Raw genomic sequence first — 9,936 nt, forward strand, 5'->3', positions numbered from 1 at the left:
GTTCTGTAATGATTATGTGAAAACTTGACAAACAAGGGCTATTATGACATTTGTCGGAGACCTTCCACGTGAGGATAATTCTAATACTAACAATACAAGATAATACTTGTGCATGTAACAAATAACAAGTTATCCTTTAACAGTTTTATTATGTATTCTGGCTTCATACCAATCAAATGTAGTTTTACTGAAGCTGTGGTAAAGACTTTACCTGGTGAGGTAATGTAGCTTGAATGTGCAATGAAACTACCACCAAGCATGTCTAAAGACATCTAATACCCACCACAACGTGCTTTCAACATCTAAAAGACTGCATTTCTATGTATGATGAATTGGATAAAGTGGTTTATTTACAATGTGTAATATTTTGTTAGACCGTATTAAATGGTGTTGCTATTACATGAATAGTATACCGTCTCAAAATTTCCCTTCAATTCTCTTTCCCCACCTTTTTTTAAGACCTCCTGTCAAGCAGTGGCAAATGTTACTAAGAGGACGATCCTGGTTAAATAAAGAAAATGAACCTAGATCTGTGACCCCTAGAAGTAACTGTGTCTCTGCCCACCAGAGCTATGTCGTGTTAATGGTTGAGCCATTAGTCCTGGTGGGAGGAGAGTCCACTGGTGTACCGCTATATAAAAAACTGCACAGACACCACATCATCTCTTTTGCTGTGTAGTTTTACGCCAGTTGGACATGGGGGGAGGCTTCTATATCAGTAAGTTTGTTGGGGTGGTGGGCATTGTGTTTGGTGCAGGGGCAGTGGCCACCATCATTGCGTTGGCAGTCGTTTATTCTCAAGAGGTAGCCAACAACGAGGCTGTCAGTCCGACTAATGGAGGTTCCACTGTCAAGCCACCGGTCACCACACCTGGAGGGTCAACTGTCAAGCCACAGGTCACCACAACTGCACCCTCAAATGAACCATGGGACAAGTACCGTCTCCCAGACACCCTGAAGCCTGACCACTACAACCTAACCCTGTGGCCTCGTCTCACCGCTAACGCACAAGGCCTCTACATCTTCACAGGGAAATCCTATGTGGTCTTCCAATGTGTGAAGGAGACAGACCTGATCCTCATACACTCCAACAAGCTGAACTACACCAAGTGGGCTGATGACCATCTGGCTAAACTGTCTGCTCTCGGTAGCACACCCGCACCAACCATAAAGAAATCCTGGCTACAGCCAACAACTCAGTTCCTGGTATTGGAACTGAATGGCAAGTTAGCTGTTGGAGAATCCTACCAGCTGGACACAGTGTTTGTTGGGGAGCTGGCTGATGACTTGGGAGGCTTTTATAGGAGTGTATATACGGAGGAAGGAGTAGAAAAGTAAGTTGTAATGAAGCTTAAACTGTAATGCTGATGTAGATTGACTTGATAGATTACACCTACATTTGACGAAACAATTCTGAACCATTGTACTGTTTGTCTCAGAGTTGTTGCGACAACTCAAATGCAGCCCACAGATGCCAGGAAAGCCTTCCCCTGTTTTGATGAGCCTGCAATGAAAGCCGTCTTCCACATCACACTCCTTCACCCCCCGACGACAGTGGCCCTGTCCAACGGCATGGAGCATGGTCAGTACTGTGAATGTTTAAAGAACGCTTTGGTCATAATGCAGAAATGCGGCATTATGATTCTTATCAAAACATCTTCTTATTGTCCGCTCTTCTCTTTTCCAAATTCTTGCTCAGCTCCTGTTGAAGTCACTGAGGTGGGGACCGAGGGGCCTGTGATAGTTTGGAGGACATCTTTCGATGAAACCAAAAATATGTCAACATACTTGTTGGCATTTATTGTCAGTGACTACGACTATATTAACAGCACAAGAGACAATGTTCTGGTAATGTATTTTACCTATTCTTTAGAATAACTAAGTTCAGTCCCATTTTGCCGTGTGTCACATTCAAGGAAAAAGCTCACAATGTTCAAGTGTCATAAAGTCTATGTGGATATAACTGTGTTTCTGATATACAGTATGAAGTGCAATGCTGCTAAATTGTTTTCAGATCCGGATCTATGCCCGCAAAAAAGCTATCGCTGATGGACAAGGCGAGTACGCCCTCAGCAAAACAGGACCCATCCTGAAATTCTTCGAAAAATATTACAATGCCACCTACCCTCTGCCAAAGTCAGGTAAGAGTTTTATAGAAGTTGAATTTCTTACATCTTTATAAGGTTTTAGATTATAGATTTCTTTATAGGTTTCAGACACTTCTTTATGGGTGTCATGCCCTGTCCATAGAGAGCCCTTGGTTCTCTATGGTGTTGTAGGTCAGGGCGTGACTAGGGGGTGTTCTAGTCGATTTATTTCTATGTTTGAGATTGAGTGTGGTTCCCAATTAGAGGCAGCTGATTATCGTTGTCTCTAATTGGGGATCATACTTAAGGTGTCCCTGTTCCCACCTGCTTTTGTGGGATATTGTTTGTGCTTGTTGCACCATGTAAGTCATGTTTCGGTGCTTGTTTATTGTTTGTTGAGAAGTTTTCACTTAATAAAAGTATGTGGAACTCAAATCACGCTGCGCATTGGTCTGTCCATTATCACGAGCGTGACAATGGGAAGCCGTATGCTTTCAGTTACTTACTGTTAAAAAGTAATAACTATTTTGTTCTTAACTCTTATATGGCATCTGATAAGTCTTTATTCACGCAGTTATAGTAGCTCTATAGTACCGTATATGGCTGAGAATGTGTCATCCTTTTTGTTTGCTGACTCTTTCTTCCAGACCAGATTGCTTTGCCTGACTTTAATGCTGGAGCAATGGAGAACTGGGGACTCATTACATACAGAGAAACAGCCCTCTTGTACGACCCTAATATGTCCTCCAATTCAAACAAAGAAAGGATCGCCACCATTATTGCTCATGAACTGGCCCACATGGTATGTGAACTACATACAGTACTGTACATATAATATATTGCACTTCCCTGTGTTTTCATAAAACGATTAACTGGGTCATGTACTTTGGCTAACTTGATTAGACAGCCTTCCCTGTAGCTCAGTTGGTAGAGCATGGTGTTTGCAACGCCAGGGTTGTGGGTTCGATTCCCACGGGGGGCCAGCACAGGAAAAAAAATGTATGAAATGTATGCATTCACTACTGTAAGTTGCTCTGGATAAGAGCGTCTGCTAAATGACTAAAATGTAAAATGTAATGTAAAATTTGTGAGTAAATGCAGTTACTGTATGTTTTAACAAATCATAACCTACTGTATATTATCTTAATGTCTTATGTTAGCTGATTACTTTGAATTGAAGTCAACCTGTTTTATTTTGAATGGTCTTGTAAGTAACATGACTCTCTTCTGTTCAGTGGTTTGGAAACCTTGTGACACTGAGGTGGTGGAATGACCTGTGGCTAAATGAGGGCTTTGCGTCTTATGTAGAATATCTTGGGGCAAATGAAGCAGAGCCTGACTGGAACATAGTAAGTGTTTCAACTATTTTTCTATTAATCTCAGACCTTCATTTGGACAGCTTTCTGTCATTAATATTATTTTATTTGGCTGAACAAATTATGAAGACAATGCATATCAATTGTCCACATGGAGTGGACTGGAGAGGTCCCCTCATTGTCTCAGTGTATAATCATGTCCTTTCCCTCCACAGAAAGACCTGATAGTTCTGGGTGATGTGCACAGGGTGTTTGCAGTAGATGCTCTTGCCTCATCTCACCCCCTGTCCTCCAAAGAGGAGGACATCCAGAAGCCTGAGCAAATCAGTGAACTGTTTGATGCCATCTCTTACAGCAAAGTACGCTCAAGTATTTTCTCTGCCATGATCTTTGAAGAACAAATAACATTGACTTATTGTGTTGCAGACATTAAGTATCTTACTTGATTAATATATATTTGTTTTAGTTGTTGCTATATCATGTATCGTCAATTGAATTCTGTGGTGTCCACAGGGAGCATCAGTGTTGAGAATGCTCTCTGATTTCCTGTCTGAAGAGGTCTTCTCCACAGGACTCAGTGTATGTACAGTATATTACCATATTATTAATATAATCCTGAATAACACTGTACTGCAGGTGGTAGAAATAATTATTGTCACTGTCATAAGAGAAGAGTAAGTACAGGGTAGATGTAGTAAAATGTGTCAATGCATCTAAGTTCAAAGCAATTATGTTTATTGTGTTGCTGAATAACCTTTCTGTATATTCTTTCCCCTATTATCCCACAGACATACCTGAACACGTTTGCCTATGATAACACAGTGTATACTGACCTCTGGGATCACCTCCAAATGGTACGTTTTCTCTATTACATAATCAAACGCTGAAACAACAGTAGTGATAACTTGATGAAACTCCTATCTACAATAAAATATACACACACACACAGTACCAGTCAAAAGTTGACACACCTACTCATTCAAGATTTTCTTTATTTTTACTATTTTCTACATTGTAGAATAACAGTGAAGACATCAAAAATATGAAATAACACATATGGAATCATATTTTAAATTCTTAAAGGAGCCACGCTTTGCCTTGATGACAGCTTGGCACACTCTTGGCATTCTTTCAACCAGCTTCACCTGGAATGATTTTCCAACAGTCTTGAAGGAGTACCCACATATGCTGAGCACTTGTTGGCTGCTTTTCATTCACTCTGCGGTCCAACTCATCCCAAACCAACTCATCCCAAACCATCTCAATTGGGTTGAGGTCGGGTGATTGTGGAGGCCAGGTCATGTGATGCAGCACTCCATCACTCTCCTTCTTGGTCAAATAGCCCTTACAGAGTCTGGAGGTGTGTTGGGTCATTGTCCTGTTGAAAAACAAATTATAGTCATACTGAGCGTAAACCCAGATGGGATGGCGTATCACTGCAGAATGCTGTGGTAGCCAAGCTGGTTAAGTGTGCCTTGAATTCTAAATCACTGACAGTGTAACTAGCAAAGCACCATCACACCTCCTCCTCCATGCTTCACGGTGGGAACCACACACGTGGAGATAATCCGTTCACCTACTCTGCATCTCACAAAGACACGGCTGTTGGAACCAAAATCTCACATTTTGACTCCTCAGACCAAAGGACAGATTTCCACCAGTCTAATGTCCATTGCTCTTGTTTCTAGGCCCAAGCAAATCTCTTATTCTTATTGGTGTCCTTTAGTAGTGGTTTCTTTGCAGCAATTCAACCATGAAGGCTTGATTCACACAGTCTCCTCTGAACAGTTGATGTTGAGATGCATCTGTTACTTCATCTCTGAAGCATTTATTTGGGCTGCAATCTGAAGTGCAATTAACTCTAATGAATTTATCCTCTGCAGCAGAGGTAACTCTGGGTCTTCCTTTCCTGTGGCGAATATCATAAGAGACAGTTTCATCATAGTCCTTGATGGTTTTTGCAACTGCACTTGAAGAAACTTTCAAAGTTCTTAATTTTCCAAAATTGACTGACCTTCATGTCTTAAAGTAATGATGGACTGTCGTTTCTCTTTGCTTATTTGAGCTGTTCTTGTCATATACCAAATAGGGCCATCTTCTGTATCCCCCCTACCTTGTCACAACTGATTGGCTCAAACGCATTAAGAAGGAACGTAATTCCACAAATTAACTTTTAACAAGGCACACTTGTTAATTGAAATGCATTCCAGGTGAATACCTCATGAAGCTGGTTGAGAGAATGCCAAGAGTGTACAAAGCTGTCATCAAGGCAAAGGATGGCTACTTTGAAGAATCTCAAATATAAAATATATTTTAAATTGGTTAACACTTTTTTTGGTTACTACATGATTCCATGTGTTATTTCATCATTTTGATGTCTTCACTATTATTCTACAATGTAGAAAATAGTACAAGTAAAGGAAAACCCTTGAATGAGTAGGTGTGTCCAATCTTTTGAATGGTACTGTACATAGCGCATTAATATAAATCACACTGCTACTCTCTGATTTTAGCTATTTGCGCCTTTGGTTGGATTGTGGATGGCTGTTCACAAATCTGTAGAATGAGTAGGTGTGTCCACACTTTTGACTGGTACTGTATATATTTGTTTTAACCTTAACATTTCTTTCCTTCGTCTCTAGGCAGTAAATTCCACTGGCACTGGTGCGTCACTTCCCACCGGCCAAACTGTGCACAGCATCATGAACCGCTGGGTCCTTCAGATGGGCTTCCCAGTGGTTACCATAAACACAGCCACTGGACAGATCCACCAGCAGCACTTCCTTCTGGACCCTGCCACTGCAGGGAGTGTACCACCATCTGACTTCAAGTATGCCTGAATGATGAATAATTGCGAACTAAGTTGAGGATAAACAAATGATAGCACTTTAGTATAGGGGGTATACATAACACCTTTCTGAACCAGTCATAAAACCTTTATGAGTGTCACAGTATCATTCATAACAACCTTAATCACTACTAATAAAAAAACGGTATTGCGCCGCAATAACCTAACCTCTTTCCCCAGTTATGAGTGGATAGTACCAATCAGGTGGATGAAGACAGGAGTTGTACAGCAACAGACATGGCTATTGGACAAAACTGGTAGGCATTACAACCACTGACGATGTGGGAACCTGTCAAATGTATTGTGGTATATTTAAAGCTATAAACAGTTCACAGATGGAGATGAGCAAAAGCTAGGGATTACAGTACAGCCAAGAGAATCTTATCAAAGAGCATTATTGAGATATAATATGATGATTTGGAAACTGACATGTTGCTTTTGTCCCTAAATATTAAGCTAATAAGCCTGAAATGACAGTCACTGTGGACAACTGGATACTGGCCAACCTTAACGTCTCTGGATACTATAGGGTTAACTATGATAACGCCAACTGGGAACGTCTCCTCAATGTACTGAGCAGCCATCATGAGGTCAGCCATTGATGAAAACAACCTATTCTCCAAATAAACCTCAAATTACACAAAATACAGAAACAGTCATTCATGCTAATGTTTTTGCATAGTCTATTCCAGTTATCAACAGAGCTCAATTGGTGGATGATGCTTTTAACCTTGCAAGGTGAGTACATCGTTTACTGTATGCGTGATTTAAATAGTAATACTTGGCATTTTATTCATAAATAGTAGGCCTAGAAGGATTATCAATTAATTTGTATATTTTCTCTGTAAAGGGCAAAATATATCGACACAACATTAGCGTTGCGAACAACTAAGTATCTCAGAACAGAAAGGGAATATATGCCGTGGGAGTCAGCTCTCGACAACTTGGACTTTTTCTACCTCATGTTTGATCGGAGTGAAATCTTTGGGGATATGCAGGTTGGTTTATTATCTAGAAAAGCAATGCAAAAAAATATAAAGCATGTTACAAATAATATTATGGGCAGTATACTAAACAAAAAAAAGCATTATAAATTACACTTTTTTTCATGTTTGTTTTGATCTTTTAGGCTTACCTAAAATATCAAGTAGAACCACTTTTTAAGCACTTTGGGAATATCACTAGAAACTGGACGGAAGTACCCACTGGACATATGGACCAGTGAGTAGATCAATAGCCTTACATTTCTTGATTATAATATAACATTTTATTTTTGCTTTTACCCAGCCATGTCAAAACAAAAGTATCCTTTTCACAATATCACTATGGCTTACCTAAGTATATGAAGGCCAAGACAATCCCCTTACTCTACTCTCCCTTTACTTGCATTTTTCCACCCTCAGGTACAACCAGGTGAATGCCATCAGGGTGGCCTGCAGCACTGGTATTGAAGAGTGCCAGACTCTGACTAAAGGCTGGTACAGTCAGTGGATGAAAGACTCTGCAAACAATCCGTGAGTTCAGTAGGACTTGAATGCAATTCGGATTCATTTCTGAATTCCTTTACAGATGTAGGATCTTAATCTGAGCAAGTTTTCTACAGTAGGAAAATAATCCTGCAGCAACAGGAAATGTACATTATTATGTGGATTATAATTTTTGCAGGGGTTCAAACATTTTTCCTAAGGGAAAATTACATCTGAAATTTCAAAATGGAAATGACAAACTTCAGAAGGATTTAGTGTTTTAAATTAGTAAATGTTTTAATTGTAAATGTTTATCATTCATTACAAATCAAGATCCTACACCTGTAACAGTAAATATCAACATTTGAGTACCACACAGCATGATGGATGCTGAAATATTTATATATTTTATATCCTATTAGGATACACCCCAACTTGAGGACGACAGTGTACTGCAGTGCTATTGCTGCAGGGGGGGCTGCGGAGTGGCAATTTGGTTGGGATCAGTTCAAGGCTGCCACCATCGCTATTGAGGCAGACAAGCTTCGATCTGCCCTGGCCTGTACCAAGCAGCCCTGGCTACTCAACAAGTGAGTTCAAGTTTATCCAGGACAGACATAGTAATGTTAACCTAAAATTGCGATCTGTTATTAGCCCTCCTGTAAGTGTCAGAGTATTCAATAAGCAGCAAAGCATTGATTCTCTGCCTGGCGTCAAAAGGAGAAATATTAAAACAATGCTTGAAAGAGACTTGTGTGTTTGACATGAATATGAGGTGCTTCAATGCCTCATATTGTCTTTGTACCTCCATGCCACATTTAGGTACCTGGAATACACCCTGGATGCAACCAAAATTCGCAAGCAGGATGCTACCTCTACCATTGTTTACATTGCAAGCAACGTGGTGGGCCAGTCTCTGGCCTGGGACTTTATGAGAGACCGATGGAGTTACATCTTTACTCAGTGAGTTTGAGCTTTTAAACACATTGTATTGATTGTTTCATTTTCAAAGTAATTATGTCACATTTGGTAGACTGATATTTGATCTAACTCTTCACTAGATGCTGTTCTCTAGCTTTACCTCTTATTCTGTCATAGGTACGGTGGTGGATCTTTCTCCTTCTCCAACCTCATCAATGGTGTGACCAAGAGGTTCTCAACTGAATTTGAGCTCAAACAGGTAAAATGAAAGTTTAGGGGATTTTTCAGCATGTACTGCTCAACGTGTTCGTATTGGGATACTATGTGGACCCTGAATATTGAGGTTTCTACACAATACATTAAGTTCATGTTTCTCTTCGCTGTCACAGCTCAAGCAATTCCAGGCGGACAACTCTGAGGTTGGCTTTGGCTCAGGTACCTTGGCAGTTTCACAGTCCATTGAGAGGACAACAGCTAACATCAAATGGGTGGCGGAGAACAAGGACTCAGTGCAGGCATGGTTTAACACAGAGGTTCCTAAAGAATAAGGGTCACATGGAGAAACAAACACCTATCCAAAAGCTATGTTCCCTGTTTTTATGAGAGTTTTATGTCTCTTTAACGGTTAAGGACCATTCTGATTCTACAGCTATCCTGCCGCTTAATCAGAAATACTATGTATGAATTGAAATGTGCTTTTTCTAGCAAAGACTAAAGACATTTTGATATATGCCTGCATCCTGAATAACTTTTTGGGGAACTTTATTTTTTATCATAGTATATTTTGCTTAAGTCAATACTGTTAATATTTGAAGACAGTAACTATCTACAATGGTGATTTGTTATAAAACACTGGTTTATTGTTGTGGAAATAATACACTTGTTTGACACTGCATCTTTCATGTAATTTTGCTTCTTACGGACTTTTACATTACTGGAAATAAACGGTTCTCCTTATAACAAGGTAATACACCATTCAATGATAATCAGAGGACTAGCACTCTGAAATAGTCACTGGGCAAACATATTTGATTACAGTAGATATGGTGTCAAGTGCATCTAAGTACAGTGTAACACGTATTGTAATTACTCATTACAACACTGTACTCACAGCAAAAACTCTAAACCCTAACCTTAACTCTAACCTAAATAGAGTGTTTACAATACTTGTTACACTGTAATTACAGAAATAGTCAAAAAACAAATTCAATGGGTTGTCTAGAAGTATTTTGCACGGGGACGAAGACCAGACTTGAAACCCAAACAAAAGAGCGAGGAGTACCTCGAATAAATAACAC

The 9,936-nt window shown here is 39.8% G+C and overlaps 1 protein-coding gene across 1 annotated transcript; it reads left to right on the forward strand.

The window, feature by feature from the left end:
* Window positions 1-650: 650 nt before the first annotated feature.
* Window positions 651-9,531, forward strand: anpepb.1 (alanyl aminopeptidase, membrane b, tandem duplicate 1). The gene is made up of 20 exons (XM_014124421.3): window positions 651-1,334; window positions 1,440-1,582; window positions 1,700-1,848; window positions 2,015-2,141; window positions 2,735-2,889; window positions 3,323-3,436; window positions 3,619-3,762; window positions 3,917-3,982; window positions 4,192-4,257; window positions 6,046-6,233; window positions 6,432-6,508; window positions 6,708-6,841; window positions 6,934-6,989; window positions 7,102-7,249; window positions 7,381-7,472; window positions 7,655-7,765; window positions 8,140-8,307; window positions 8,540-8,680; window positions 8,816-8,897; window positions 9,028-9,531. Exons 1-20 carry the CDS (start codon window positions 697-699, stop codon window positions 9,184-9,186), a joined length of 2,958 nt encoding a protein of 985 aa, XP_013979896.3. The 5' UTR covers window positions 651-696; the 3' UTR covers window positions 9,187-9,531.
* The last annotated feature ends 405 nt before the right edge of the window (window positions 9,532-9,936 follow it).

The sequence above is a fragment of the Salmo salar genome, chromosome 10, assembly GCF_965601325.2.
Source record: "Salmo salar chromosome 10, fSalSal1, whole genome shotgun sequence".
In the NCBI taxonomy this organism is placed as follows: Eukaryota; Metazoa; Chordata; class Actinopteri; order Salmoniformes; family Salmonidae; genus Salmo; species Salmo salar.